The sequence below is a fragment of the Pseudophryne corroboree genome, chromosome 7 (genome assembly GCF_028390025.1).
Source record: "Pseudophryne corroboree isolate aPseCor3 chromosome 7, aPseCor3.hap2, whole genome shotgun sequence".
Classification (NCBI taxonomy): domain Eukaryota; kingdom Metazoa; phylum Chordata; class Amphibia; order Anura; family Myobatrachidae; genus Pseudophryne; species Pseudophryne corroboree.
The window spans coordinates 319,968,751-319,985,085 of record NC_086450.1 but is presented as its reverse complement, the minus strand read 5'-3'; the positions used below and the strand labels follow the sequence as shown (position 1 = coordinate 319,985,085).

The 16,335-nt window shown below is 43.5% G+C and overlaps 1 protein-coding gene across 1 annotated transcript in view; it reads left to right on the top strand.

The window, feature by feature from the left end:
- Nucleotides 1-16,335, top strand: part of LOC134945174 (uncharacterized) — a 532,944-nt gene that overhangs the window by 228,930 nt on the left and 287,679 nt on the right. Inside the window, exon 39 of the mRNA XM_063934300.1 lies at nt 15,463-15,544. Within this exon, the coding sequence (XP_063790370.1) occupies nt 15,463-15,544 (82 nt within the window). The remainder of the gene's footprint in view (nt 1-15,462; nt 15,545-16,335) is intronic.

The window sequence follows — 16,335 nt, the reverse complement described above, 5'->3', positions numbered from 1 at the left end:
TTTAACATTAATTGCCATTTTCTGATTCAAAAGTACGTAAAAATTGAACTGTGTATTATGCTAGTTATTTGTTTCTCAATTGCAGTTTTGGAGGCTTTTCATAGTACATTGGTTTCTTGTGGTTGCCCATAAAGAAATACAATTGAAAAAATAAAGATATTTTATATTTATGTACACAAATATTAAATAATAAAGCTTTCCAAGACCATCACCAGCAACACCCATCCCCATCACCCCAGAACAAGCTCAGTGTTTCTCACTAAGGGGCCTATTTATCACCATCCACATCCAGGATGCGGATGACAGGTGATAAAATTGCCCCAACTCGCACTGCGATAATTGATTACATCTCAGGGATGTATCAATTATCGCATGCAGGAACAGAGCTTGCGGTCAAGCTCTGTCCCTGCGATGCCTCTTCGCAGCATCATCGGGGTATTTTTCGTAAAAAGTACCCCGATCTCCTACTGCGCATACGCCGCCCCGCCGACGTTGCCGCTGCCGCCACGCCCGGTCAACCACCCCCATCGTGACTACCCCCACGCGCCGCCATTATAAGTATGGGGAATGCGATGTGGGTTACTAAAATAAAGTGAAAAAAGGGTTTGGAGCAGTTTTTCATGAAAACTGCTTCAAATGCCCTTTAATACATTCAGGTGATACTAAAAAGAATGTGAAAAGGGTGTGAAAACACAATTTTTCACATTATTTTGTAAAAATAATGTTAATAAATAGACCCCTAATGGTGAAACCACAAGATTCTGATGAAGATATTATAGATTTCAGTTTAATGTTGCAGTTAAGAAAAGTACAATTTAGGGGGTCATTCTGACCCGATTGCACGCTGCAGTTTATCGCAGCGGTGCGATCGGGTCAGAACTGCGCATGCGCCAGTACCGCAGTGTGCCGGCGCATGCCAGACGGCCGAAGGCCATCCGGCCGCTCTGATCGTCTCTGCCTGATTGACAGGCAGAGGCGGTCACTGGGCGGGTGGTGGGGGCGGAACGGCGGCGTTTGTCCACCATTTCGTGGGCATGGTCCGGCCAATGCATGCGTAGCCGGACCGAATGGGGGCGGGCCGCAGCGGCTGCGTGATGTCACACGCAGCCGCTGCGGGCCGGGGAGTGATGAGAAGCTCCCAGCCAGCACGTTAAAGCTGCGCTGATAGGTAGCTACTCTTGGAGTGCAAAGGCATCGCCGCTGAGCGATGCCTTTGCACTTCTGCGGGGGGGCCGACACTGACATGCGGAGCGGGATAGCCCTGTGCTGGGCATCCCCCCACATGTCAGTGTTTGAATGATCGTAGCTGTGCTAAATTTAGCACAGCTACGATCATCTCGGAATGACCCCCTTAGTCCGAAGTTTTACTAGGGCAGCATTACACGTAATAGCTGTTCTGGTGATCTGCCTGGATCTCTGACTATCATCAGTAGTCAAGCACCCGTCTTCTGAATACTTCCAGCACTTACAGTATCTCTCCAATTAGTTTCCCAGTGCATGTGAATAAAATGTTCACAGTAAAGGTGAACCAACAACACAGGTGCTTATATCAGTGAGGTCAGCGCCAACGTGATAGAGAATATTGCATCCCAAAAAAAACTCCTTTGATGTAATGTTATTGCTTAATTACATATAGACTTCTGTTATATGTACTTAACAAAGAAAATAGTTTACCTTGTTACTTTGTCTGGTGGACAGTATTAAATCTAGAGCGAGCTCTTTATGCTCTCTGCTTTCTCCCTGGTTGACCTTCCTCAGACTGCAGCACAGGAAAACTGTGAGGTATAGAAGCAGCAATTCTTGGAGCGAGCAAACACTGTGTAGTCTGTTACCCTGACTCAGAAGGTGAGTTGGGCAATTAGCATAGTGATCTTTGTATCAGACTGGTTTCCTCTGTACCTAACAAGTCGTTTTGGACTGCATCCTGGAGGAAGCTGGTCTGAGACAGAACATAGCACAGATACTTAGGGCCTGAGTTGCATGCAATGCCAGTGTTCATGTAGTTGAGCTATTATTTGAAATTGTGCATGGCCAAAAATTTCTAAAAACCCCTATGGTGCATGCGTTACACCAAGTGATTGCACAAAAGTGCCCTATGGTGCATGTGTTACACCAAGTAAGAGCACAAAGCTGCCCTATGGTACATGCATTACACGAGTGAGTGCACAAAGGTGCCCTATGGTACATGCATTACACGAGTGAGTGCACAAAGGTACCATATGGTGCATGCATTACACCGAGTGAGCGCACAGAGGTGCCCTATGGTGCATGCTTTACACAGAGTGAGCGCACAAATGTGCCCTATGGTGCATGTGTTACATCAAGTGAATGCACAATGGTGCCCTATGGTGCATGTGTTACACCAAGTGAGCACACAAAGGTGCCCTATGGTGCATGTGTTACCCTGAGTGAGCGCACAAAGGTGCCCTATGGTGCATGCATTACACCGAGCAAGCGCACAAAGGTGCCTTGTGGTGCATGCGTTACACTGAGTAAGTGCACAAAGGTGCCTTATGGTGCATGCGTTACACCAAGTGAGCACACAAAGGTGCCCTGTGGTGTGTACTTTACACAGAGTGAGCGCGTAAAGGTGCTAAATGGTGCAAGCGTTACACCCAGTGAGTGCACAAAGGTGCTTTATGGTGCATGCGTTACACAGAGTGAGCGCGCAAAGGTACCTTATGGTGCATACATTACACCAAGTGAGCACACAAAGGTGCCTTATGGTGCATGCGTTACACCTTGTGAGCGCACAAAGGTGCCTTATGGTTCATGCGTAACACCAAGTGAGCACACAAAGGTGCCCTATGGTGCATGCGTTACACCGAGTGAGCGCACATAGGTGCCTTGTGGTGCATGCATTACAAAGACTGAATGCACAGATGTGCTGTTGTAGTCGATTCAGGTAGTATAAGAAAGGTGGTGGAAAACTGGAGGGCTTTCCGTGACGGAGACTGTGAGATGACTATTAGTGCACACAAACATTGTTTGTTCAGTGGCCATATTATGGTAGTTTATCTAGCATGTTAGTGCATGCAGCTGCATTCACAGACACACATCCACAAGCAAAGAAGGCCATAGGGCTATTGCAAGTTTCGATGGTACAAACAAAGATGGATGCACCAATTGGTATGGTATTACAGCGTGCACAGGATCTGAAAGTGGGCACGCTGTAATACCAATTGCACTTTCAGCCACATGGATGTACACAAGGGAAGGAGTTTGTGGCGCCATTTGCATAATGTTGTAGACGGGCGCCCGCCAGTAGACGCTGCTGCATGCACTCTCCGAGCTGCTCAGAATCAGGCCCATAATGCTCTCTACCATCACCATAGTGTACAAGTCACAACGAAGTAAAGCAATACAATGACATCAGAAGACGTGACCGGAAGTCTCTTCAGCCAGATACTAAATTTGAAATTTCTGGTTAAATTCTGTACAGATACCGTAAGTACTAGCAGAATTTACAAATAAACTCAAAAGTTTGTATTTATATTAAAATTAGGTACTAAATTAAAATACCCTTTTTTTTATAATTACTTTTATGTGGTGTAGTCATATACACTATTATACATTATTTGTGTTTCATTATATAACTGCTGTGTGGAATTACTTTGTCTTATCAAAAGAGGATAAATGATTTCACTGGTGTTTAGTTATAGCATACGATAAATATTAATGTATTTAATTGGTACAGTTTTCCATATAATATAAGGTGTGCTTTGTTTTTTCAGTTCAATTTTCTTATAAAAAAAACAGGAAATGAAATAGTAAACAGGAAAACTAATGTAACCCTTATTTTTAATTATGACTGGATTTACAATTATAATGTACTAGCTGAATACCCGTGCTTCGCTACGGGATGAGGATGGTAAATTAGAATTATAGTAGTTTGTTAATTGACGTTGGTTGTAGATCTAGTATATAGGCATATCTTGCTTCCCTGACGCACGTTGTATAGTGGCCGGACCCCTTTTTGGTCCCCCAAGGGAAGCTGCTCTGCCCACTATACAACTCTCAGTCTGTGGCTTCCTGCTGCCTCCATTCCCCTCCTCACATCATGTCAGTGCCCCTGTGAAATGATTGATTTATTTACAGTTTCTTATATAGCGCAGCACATTATGCATCTCCTGATATACTCTGTGCTGCTGGGGGACCCTGCTATTTCCACTATGCAGCTCTCAGTGTGTGGTTTCGTGCTACCTCCATTACCCTCCTGACATCATGTCACTGCCCCTGTCACATGCAGCCCTGTCCTGCCTGACATATCATGCATCTCCTAATATACTCTGTGCTGCTGGGGACCCTCCTCCCACTATATGACTCCCGCTACCTCCATTCCCCACCTTACATCATGTCACTGCCACTGTCACATGAAGCCCTGTCGTCTCCAGAGCCGGACTGCCCATCTGTCACTTCTGGAAAATGCCAGAAGGGCAGATGGGCCAGTCCAGTCCCACAAAGAGTCAAGAAGGCCGCGCGCAGCGTAGCATCCAGCTCTCTGGTTTAGCCATCCCCCCATGAAAATAGGGGAGCACCGCAAGTCCATGCCCCCCAGACTCGAGGCGTGACCCAGCCCCCAGCAAGCATCGCCATGGAAATGGGGGCGTGCCATGAGTCCACGCCCCCATGACTCGTGGCATGCCCCCGTACATCATGACTGCTCGCCCTCTAGACGTGCACGCACCCCTTGTGATGTGCGCGCGTGCCTTCACAAAAGCCCAGGCCGAAACAGAAGCCAAGTCTGTCCCTGGTCGTCACTGACATATCATGCATGTCCTGGTATAGTCTGTGCTGCTGGCCCACTGCTAGGGGTGTGTTACCCCCACAGTGTTTGTTCCCAGATTATAAATCATATGTGTACCAAGTTTGGTGTCAATTGCACCTGGCATTCCAGAGTTATGCGGTCTGCTGAAATACTCTGTGTTGCTGCCTAACCCCTAGGGGTGTGTTACCTGCACAGTGTTAGTTCCCCGATTGTAAGTCATATGTGCAGCAAGTTTGTTGTTAATTGGTCCAGGAATTCCGGAGTTATGCTGTTTTTTTAAATACTCTCTTCTGCTGTCCAACCCCTAGGGGTGCAAGGGGTGTTTTACCATACCCTCCCCCCCCCCCCCCCCCACCCTAGTGTTTGTTCACAGATTGTAAGTCATTTGTGTACAAAGTTTGGTGTAAATTGCTCCAGCCATTCCACAGTTATGCTGTTTACTGAAATTCTCTGTGCTACTGTCCCACCCCTAGGGGTTTCCAGGGGTGTCTTACCACCACAGTGTTTGTTACCAGATTGTAAATCAGATGTGTACCAAGTTTGGTGTAACTTTCAGCTGGCATTCCAGAGTTATGCTGGAACATACATACATACATACATACATACATACATACATACATTTTTGGCGATTTCCGTGGATGGGCAGTGACATTTGTAAAACCGGTTCTTAGCAAGCACCTCGGACCTAAGGAGAGGCTACCTGGCAAGTTTCAAGATTATAGGCCTTGTGGTTTAAGAGATTTCATGATGTCTCAATCTCCTTTTTTGTCTTTTATATATATAGATTACTTGCAAATATCATTAGTGTCAACTGAATAGGTCTTCCAGCAGGAATCCATTACAGTGTTTAACTTTACAGTGAAACCTATGCTTAAAAAAAGATATTCAGTACCTTTCTGTTCTGCATGCTGTGAGCTCTAGATCAAGCAAGGGTGAGATATTCTCATTTTTAGTATACGAAAGTAGTGGAGTAAAAAATAAAGCAAATAAATGAAGGCTGGAAATCATACCACAAGAGATTATATGGATATGCTGTGCTCACATCATGTTGTCTCCAATAATGATGCATCTGCCCATCAACAGCGTATACTTGGAAGTACTACCCTACGTAATGCATTATAGTTTTGCATATTGCCTTGGGATGAGGCAAAGCTTGCTAGGCTAGTGTGAAACTAGCATCTGAGTGAAGCTGCAGAGTATCTTTTGATGTAAGAGCCCTTTAAGATTTTGACTCTTTACCAGACATTTTCTTTACATTCTTGTATGCAAACTACAGTATCAATTCATATCAATGCAAAATAAAACAGCTGCCATGTCGATTCTGTAAAAAGCTAAAGTGAAAAATGAAAGACGTTAACACATGACTTGATTTAATAAAGGAAATTGAATACCTGAAAGTTAAATACTATCACACAAAAACACCACCATAAAAATAATTTAAAAATAATAATAATTTAGTGGCTAATGCCTCACCCTCACTGGTTGTTTCTGGGTTTCAATGAATTGACAAGCTCAGTCTTAAATACAGGTACACCACCGATTTTCCGGCATCCTCGGTTCCAGTGCCGTGCCGAATTATCGATTTTGCCGGATTAACGGTGGAAACTTTTTTTTACTAATTTTGCACCTTCAGAACATTTCTAAAGCAATAAATAGTAACATATATGCTACAGTATAATATTAATTAATGAATAAACACAGTAGTGTATGCAAAACTGTTTATAAACAAAACAGGTATCAGGTACATTTTGAACAAACACAAACCCTCCAACATTTTACACATAAAAACCGGTACAAATTAGGAAATGGGGCGTGGCTACGGGTAAAGGCTTCCCATTTCCTATACTTTCAATGGAAATTAGGAGTGTAAAAAATCGGTACAGAACATAAAAAAAAGGTAATGTACCTGCCAAAAAGGTACAGTTGGAGGGTATGCAAACATTAACAGTAAGTGAAGCAGTCACTAAGCTGTACTCACTGACACTTGCTCGTGCTGCGTGTTCCACCCATGTGCGGTACTTGTTGTGACCTTGGACGCCATAACAGCCCCACCGATGCTTGCTGTGTCACCTGCAGTGCCCGTGGATGCTGTACCCACTGACACTTGCGCGTATAGCGTGTTACGCCCAGGCGCAGAAAATGTTCTGGATTAAAAGACGTCCCTAACCCCCTTTAATCCGGACAAAGTAAAATTGGTGGTGTACCTGTACATTATTTTTGTTTTATATGACCTAAAGCTTGGGTATACAATTATTTATTATTTATTAACAGTTTCTTATATAACGCAGCATATTCCGTTGCCCTTTACAATTAGAACAACAGTAATAGAACAAAACTGGGTAAAAACAGACAGACATAGAGGTAGGAAGGCCACCACATTCTTCCATTCCGAGTCCTATTTTAAACAAAACAATCATTGCAACCTAATCCTACTCATTCTGTTCATTTATATTCATCAGAAATATAAATGATGAAAAATAAATGTGGGGATGGAAAAAAAGAGGACTGTCCTGGGACAAATAGACACAAGGGAGAATATATCATATTTATTCAGCTTTACTGTGATTGAGCAAATGACGTGAATAGTGAGTCTGTGATTGAGCAAGTGACATGAACGGGAAGTCTGTCTAGCAGACACAGCCTATAGACTTTAACATAGGAGTTACACTTCTATTTGGATAGGCACCATAGGAGAGAAGACATCCAAGTTCTTCCGGGAGACATGGAGCGTGACCTCGAACACAAACATATATTGCGGCTGTATAGTTATTTCCTGGCAAGAGTATAAAATGCCCTGTAGATAACAACAAGTCAGGATTATTGTATTCTCCTACTACGTTTAAATGTTTCAATGTTTAATCATTGAAACCATTTGTCCATTTAAGGCTTCCCTTAGGCATAGACAACCACAGAAATTGTGACTGTGCGCTGTGAGTAATAGTGAGTCAAGCAGTGGAATTAATACCCAGGAAAACAGAGAATGGGCACTGGCTGCAGATTTTTTATTTTTTTACATTCTTGTAAGAAGTTCTATGAATGCTTTAGCTACAGTCTTTGATAGCCATAACCTTGGGTGGCTTTGTTTATTTTGCACCCAATGTGTTAGTGAATGAGCCAAGGTGATGGGATATTATTTTCTTCTTTTCTTCTTTTTAAATTGGCTAGAGTGACTATGGTTTTATTCCATGGTAGAGAATAGTTTGTGTCTCACTTGAGTTATTGTTGTTGTAGAACCAGGGCAGTAACTAGGGTAGTGCCAGCGGTGTCTTGCACACAGTGCATATGCTCTGTGGGTGGAGAACCATCCGGCAGCACCTGCAGGGCCGCACAGTCCTTTCATCCCCATGGCCGCTGCTAACTGCATCGCTGCACGCCATGATGTATGTAGCAGTGCGCTCGACTCCTTCTATGCTGTACGCACCACTATACACATTATAGCGCCAGTGCTGCAGCTGACCGGCCGCATGCTCCGCCCTCCCAGCTCCCCCATCTCTGGCCACAGCGTTTCCTGTCATGACATCTCTCCCAGCCCCAGCCCACTCCAACAGTGCACAGCAATTCCAGACGGACGCCAGTCACTTCTAACTCTCCCATAGAGCTCCCTGTCTCAGGTCAGGATGTGAGGTCTACACACAACGGGGTCTATGATACAAGTATGAGAAGGAGAATTGTGACAGACTCAGTCCTCTGCTTTATCACTTGTCCTCTGTTTCCCTCAGTAACTGCTGCTTGTGGAAACGTGGCTTCATGTACTGTATTGTACACATGTGCTGCATGGGATGCAATTAGTATCCTGGCCACCGGTATACCCGCAGTCAGAATACCGACTTCGGAATACCGACACTATTCTGAATGCACACAAGCATACAGAATGGGTATATCATCCCGGCGACAGAATACCGACAGCCAGGATCCCTAACAAGGGCAGACTGCATCGCAAGTCAGGTAAGGCGTGCGCGGGGAGGGGTTAGGTTTAGTCTGTGGGGAGGAGGGTTAAGATGCATTCCGGGGGGTTAGGTACCGCCCTCCGAGGGTTAGGCTGCAGGAGGGGAGTGGGTTAGGGTTAGGCTGCGGGGGGGGGGGGGGGGGGGTGGATTGATTTAGGCAGTGGGACAGGGGGTTAGGTTTAGGCACCTACAGGTGTGGTTAGGGTTAGGCTGCGAGGAGGGATTGTAAGTGGGGTATTACAAGCGCTGGGATCCCACGCGCTGGCAAATCATACTGATTCCTGCTGCACAACTACACAAGAGCACATATACAGGGGGGTGGCTTATAAGTATAGGGCAATTCCATCCAACAGTGGACATGGGTCATGGAAAAAAAAAGTTGGAATATTAAAAAATTAATTTCCCAGTGAATCAGTCATAGTCTATAGTAGTTTAAAAATGGGTTGGTACAGTGTGTCACATGACATGCTGCCATTTTGTCTTATTTCAGTAATGGCTACCAGGCATTAGGCATACACTGATTGTGACCACTGATTATCTATTGTTTTATGAAAACAAAGGTAAGAAACTTGGATTATTGTAGTTTATAACAAAAGTTGAGGACATATACTGTCAGAAATTCTATGTTGATAATCAGTGTTTCATGTGGTTTTAAGTTTTTTCACTCCCCCGTCCATCCGGCCCCATAGCCCTGCAGCGATCAAAGCGAAAATCACCACCAAAATGGCCGCCGTGCATGCACGGTTGGCAAATTGGACTCTGGATCATGGCGGGCGCCATGTTTTCGGAGACCTGCGCATTCGCAGTAGACTCCGGCACAATGTCGGAGTCTACCGCACCATTCAGAGGAGGGGGCCCACCCGGAGGTGCACACAGGCCCCCTTCTCTGTAGAAACGCCCCTGCTGTGTGGTTTATGCTTTATTTAAAAAAAAGAATGGAATAAATATCTGTTGTAGTTTCAGAGAAATCAGACATATAGACTGTATTTTATGTCAGAAATTACCATGTCCTATCCCGGTTACTGTACATCCGTTACATTTAAACAATGTATTTATTTACAGCAGAGAACAATGGTGAGGCTTGTCCACACTTCATATTTTTATTCACCAGTGGTAGATACAATTGCTGTAAAATCTGCTTCTTTATGTGCATTTTAAATTTGAAGCAATCCAGATGCTTATCACAGACATTGTAACTGAGAGTTACATCCGTTACTTTGGAATTACCCCGTATTGTACATCATATGATCACTGTTACCCCTAAGCTCAGTAATCAGGAAATTACAGTACAGGTTGAGTATCCCTTATCCAAAATGCTTGGGAGCAGAGGTATTTTGGATATCGGATTTTTCCGTATTTTGGAATAATTGCATACCATAATGAGATATCATGGGGATGGGCACTAAATCTAAGCACAGAATGCATTTATGTTACATATACACCTTATACACACAGCCTGAAGGCAATTTTAGCCAATATTTGTTATAACTTTGTGCATTTAACAAAGTGTGTCTGCATTCACACAATTCATTTATGTTTCATATACACCTTATACACATAGCCTGAAGGTCATTTAATACAATATTTTTAATAACTTTGTGTATTAAACAAAGTTTGTGTACATTGAGCCATCAAAAAACAAAGGTTTCACTATCTCACTCTCAGTCAAAAAAGTCCGTATTTCGGAATATTCCGTATTTCGGAATATTTGGATATGGGATACTCAACCTGTATTATATACAGTACATATAGTAAATATGCTGGGACACATCTTGCAGCATAGAGCTCGCAGGATATCAGCCTGTAATATTCATTATACAGAAGGATCTAAGCGTCTGTACTGTGGTGTATTGTGTATAAGGGGCTCTACTGTGTGGAGTAACTGTATAAGGGGCGCTACTTTGAGTTATATTGTGAATTGGTACTATTCTGTGGCCACGCACCTTCCCCATGAAGTCATGCCCCTATATGTTGACACGCTCTGTCCCTATTTTTAATATGTCTAGGAGGGGGCGCTAATTCTCTTTCTGGCACAGGGTACCAAAATGTCTAGTTATGGCTCTGTGTAGAACATAATAAATTCTTTGGTTATCACATTTCTCATACATATGGGGCGGGATGTAATGCCACCCAAGTTCAGTGGCCGTGTGGTATGCCGGCCAAACTCTGACATTTTTTTAAAGGGGCAATCACTTACAAGGCAAAACCATGCCTTGTAAGTGATTGTCCCTGCACAGCCGCCGAACTCGGGTGGCATTACATCCTGCCTGTAGTTTCATCCGCATGCTTTTATTGTACTTAAAACTACTGTACAAAAACACAACATTTGCATAGCTTACAAAAACAAAAAAAAGAACTACTGCCATTTAATGCTACACCACTGTCCTTCCCAGCAGTGTGTGAGTAGGCTGCATGCCTATCCCTCCCAATTGTCTCACTTTAGGCGAGACATTAACATTTTGTTTGCCATGGCTGTGCGAAAATATGTTAATACTGCAGGAGGCTTCTTGTATAAAAAGGCTCCTCCTGCTGGTTTCTCCAAAGATGCAGCACCAGACTAGATATAGTGGTTCGGATTGTAAGAAATCCGAACCGCTCTGAACTTCCGGGATCCAAGACAGTCGAGATGGGGCTCTGATCCCGACCCGAGAAGAAACCTTGAGATCCCACTGTCTGATCTCGCAATTTCGACTCTAGCCAATTTCAAAAGTCCCACTGAAGTCAATGGGCTGACCGCTTATTGGCTGAGAGAGCTGTCTGTCACGACTCTCTGCCAATCAGCTTGTCCCCATAGACTTTAATGGGCCAAATTGGTGACCCACACCTCGCTAATACACCACTGCCTTCACTGCCAACACCGCCACGGCTGAACATCCGACACCCCGATACTGTTGGCACCTCCGCACTGAGGGTACCACCAGCACTCCCAACACTGCCAGAACCCCTGCACTGAGGACATTGCTAGCACTCCTGCACTGCCGACACAACAGGCACTTCCACACTGCTGACGCAGCCAGCACCCCCACACTGCCAACACTGCTGACACACCCCAGCACTGAGGACACCGCCGACACTCCTGCACTGCTGACACCGCTAGCACCCCTGCAGTACTGACACCACCTGCAAATTGGATAGCCTGTCAAAATCATTGGAAAAAAAGTGTGAAAAATGGCAGGTTTCACACCCGATGTTTCACCTCTAATTCGATATCATCCTATGTATAATAATAATAATAATAATAATAATAATAATAATTTTATTTATATAGTGGTTTTCTACCGTAGGACTCAGTCGCCTTACAGACATCAGAAACAGAGTATAACAGAGAATAGAAAACCAAACAGAAATAATTATAATCAGAAATCTAGAGCACACAGTAAGCATAGTGCAGGTTGGTGCAGACATTTTGGGTAATAACTTCCATGGGTGAAATATTCCACACACGAGAGGTACCAAGTGAAGCAGCTATGTAGGATTACCCTGGGTGGAATAGGTCACACCTAGAAGAGATGACACAAAATGGGTGATTATAGCATCCTAATGCTCGGAGTAGGGTCCCACCATAACCATCAAGTCCATGTATATTTTTATCCCATCCACGAGCGTACCAGGTGAGACAGATATGTTAAATGCACTACGGAGGGTACACTGTAGGAGAATACGCCATACAAGGATCCAAGGTATACTGTACCTAGGAAAACTGACACGTGTGCAGTATGATATACCATGTATGAATAGATCCACGAGCGTCGAGAAGTACATCCTTCCCATGGTTCATGCATGTGCAGACTAGCTTTTCGACAACACCCCTCAAATCTGAGATCTTTGCCTGGGTAATTGTTGAGCTCCCAATTTTCAGGGACTGCCCTGGACATTCTGGGAGTGCAGGCTAGTATGCCCTGTAGCTGGTTAGTAGTTAGCATTAGGAAGTAGTGGTTAACTCGTAATTAGTATTAGGATGCAGTAGTGAGTTGTTAGTGTCATGATGAGATTGTGTTCAGTAGGGCCAGAGCCGGCCCTAACCAATATGATGCCCTAGGCAAGATTTTGGCTGGTGCCCCCTAGCACCACCGCTGGTTCCGCCTCTGACCTTGCACCTCTTTCCCAGCACCATCACCCCTCACCCATAGCAGTCCATATTTTGGTGTTTTGCACAGCCCAAAAAGGGGTGTGTTTTTGCTGGCAAGGGGCATGGCCACACAATAGTAACCCCAATTCCAATTACTCCACACAGTACTGAAACTTTATTCACATTTGATCATGCGATAGTGTCCATAATTCATATTACATCCCACAGTAATATTACTTTACCTCATAAACATTACTCCACACAGTAGAGCCCCTTATTTACATTATATCATACTGAATTGCTCCTTATTCACATTACACCACACCCTATTGCTCTTTATTTATATTAGACAACACAGTAGTGCCCTTTCTAGACGCAACGCCACATAGTAGAGCACCTTATACACATAATGCCACACATTAGTAATGCATTTATACACATAATTCCACACAGTAATGCCCCTTACACATTATTAATGTCCTTATAAACATAATGCGCCTTACACATTATGACAACCTTTATTAATGCCCTTTTACACATAATGTCCCTTACATATATGCCGCATATTATTAATGCCCTTATACACATAATGACATTTATAGTACCCCCTACACATTTGCTGCACATTATTAGTGCCCCTATACACATAATGACACACATACAGTAGTACCCTGTTACACATATACCACACATTATTAATGCCCTTATACACATAATGACACACATAGTGCCCCTCACACATTTGTTGCACATTATTAATGCATTTTTACATGACACACATAATGCTTCTTACACATATTCCGAACACTACTGCACAACCAACCCACTCACATGCACACAGCACTCACACTGCCACTAACACTGTGACCTCTGCCTCTGCTTGGATACAGATGTGTCCTCATAAATCTTGCCTCAATGCTAACGTCGGCCACCTTTTTTTATGAAAATGCATCTTATTTGCATTGCTATGTGGCTAGGATGCACAAGCAGATTCTGTTGATTAAAATGATATGCAGCATGCCTATATATTGTGTGAGACTGTGGCTGTATCTGCATAAGAAATGCTACACACAGAATATAGGCATGCCGCATATCATTTTAATCAGCAGAAGCTGCTGATGCCCCTAGGCATATCAAATGCCCTGGGCAATTGCCTAGTTTGCCTATGCCTATGGCCGGCTCTGAGTAGGGCTGTAACTAGGAGATGCAACATGTGCCACTGCACAGGGCACCACAAGGCAAGGGGTGCTGTTCTGCAACACCTGTCAATTTTGTGTTTATTAATAATAATATTTATTTAGCACTTTTCTCCTAATAGGACTCAAAGTGCTTTACAATTGTTTTTAAAGCTCATAATACAAAACAAGTTTAACAGTAGATATTAGTGAAATGCTTGAGTAAATAGGTAAGTCTTTAGTCTATGTTTGAAGGATTCTAGAGAGGAGCTTCTCGCACTGTGCGGGGATCAGATTTCCATAGAGTCGGAGCCACAAAGTTGAAAGCTCGACCCCCAGATGAATTCTAGGTACTGTTTTAATAAATTTCGCTTACAACTCTCCTCTTTAATCCCCGGCATCACCTTGCTGCCCCTATGTACCTTCAGTCACTCACTCCTTTTATTAAACCACACATCTCAAAATACTATCATACTTCCTGTACAAGGGAAAATAGCTCCATGAGTAAGGTGTCTGGCTGCAATATGGAAGGTCATGGGTTTGAATCCTGGGTATGACAAACATTTTGAAATAAAGGAGTATGTAACTGAATGTCCTGGATATGACTGCTAAGAAATGTGTGATTAAAAATAAAGATTAATGTAACTAAATGACAAAGAGTTTTCTAATTAATTGCATAAATTATGGTATAAGAGATTTGGTGTCCAAATCCATTTTCATGGGAGTGTCCTGTAAGTATAGGTATTCTATAAATGTATATCACGTGGGAAGAGGCATCATAGCAAGTGCTTTCACTGAGTGCCAGGGCTCATTTTATGTCCATGTTTGAAAAATCTGGATTTGTTGACTTGGCGGTGACCATAATATCATTGGGGCCATGTATAATGTACTGTATGTCGTGGCCGGGCTCCACAGAATTCATATCCTGTAGAAAGAAATAGCATATAAAAATACAGATGTTCCCTCATATACCTAGCCTCAACACACCATGTGTGGCAAGATACCTGGAGCGAGTGAGTCGACAGATCCCATGCCACTCGTGTAAGTCATCTTTTTCGACTGAAAATGCTTCTAAGTTGCAAACAAATGTGCCAAACAGTTTCACAAGACTGCATTGATTAATTGCACTTATGACAGTGGTATATCTGTGTGGAGTCTGTACGTGAAGCACAACAGGACTTGGCAATGGTAAAAGCCACAGCCACTGCATTGTAGCACTTGGTATACAGACTCAGTTGCACACAGATGTAGAAGTGTCACATGTCAAAGTAATCAGTGCAGTCTTGTCAAGCCATTTGTGACTAATACGTATTTTCACTCGCCTAGAAGGGCTGTTTGGCACGACTACAGCAATAGTGTACGAGGACACATCTGTATGTGAGACCTGCTAATATGTCCACTGTGAACAATGATGTGATGTTCTTTCTGCCTAAAAGAAAGGATTATTTAATGCTGGTTTATAATAGTGTTGATCACTTTCATATTTTACTTTCTGTCTTTCAGTGAGGAACTGATTATGAAAGCAACACATAGTGTATCCACTCTACAGCGCTTCTTCCCAAGCTCCAGTGCCTTCATTACTGGGGTAAGTATATACCTCGCAGTCTGTTACACTTACAGATAAATCACCCGTCTTCCAAGATATGTTTCCAACATAATTGAGATAACTCAGGTGAGTTACATGTCTCAACAGAAAACAGGAATAAGAAAAGGAAAAAATTACAGATGGGTCTGCAGTCTTGCCAAACAGCCCCTCTTAGCATGCCAGCTCGGCGTGAGAAACTTTTAGCATCGGGCGTCTTAGTCACAACGCAATGCGACTAGGATGCACAAGGAGACTGTGTTGATTCATTTGATATATATCACTTGTATATCTATGTGCGACTGAGTCTCTGAATCTGTATACAAAGTACTACAACGTATCAGCTGCAGCTTTTTTCCAATACAGGTTCTGTTCATCTCTATATACAGACTCGGGGGGATATTCAATTACCCGCACTGACTGCGGGTGTAAAAGTATCGCCGGGTGGGCTATCTAATTAGCCCCGATAATTTGGCGCGTGCCGCAGCTAATCTGCCTCCGGCAGGTGAAGCAAAGCCCCGATAATAGCCCCGTTTTCATCCGAAAACGGGGCTATTTCACCCGAAAGCACACAGGTTTCACTGAACCTGTGTATTTTTGGGTAAAAATGCACTTTTTAATGGCCGGTCAAATCGAATAGGCCGACCGCAAAACCCGAAGAAACATCGAAAGTTTTTACTCCCAATCTCTCTTTGGGGGCTAATTGAATAGTCACACACAATATGCAAGTGTCATAATATACAAGTGGCGTATTGAGGCTAGATGTATGAGAACACATCTGTATGTATAGCCTA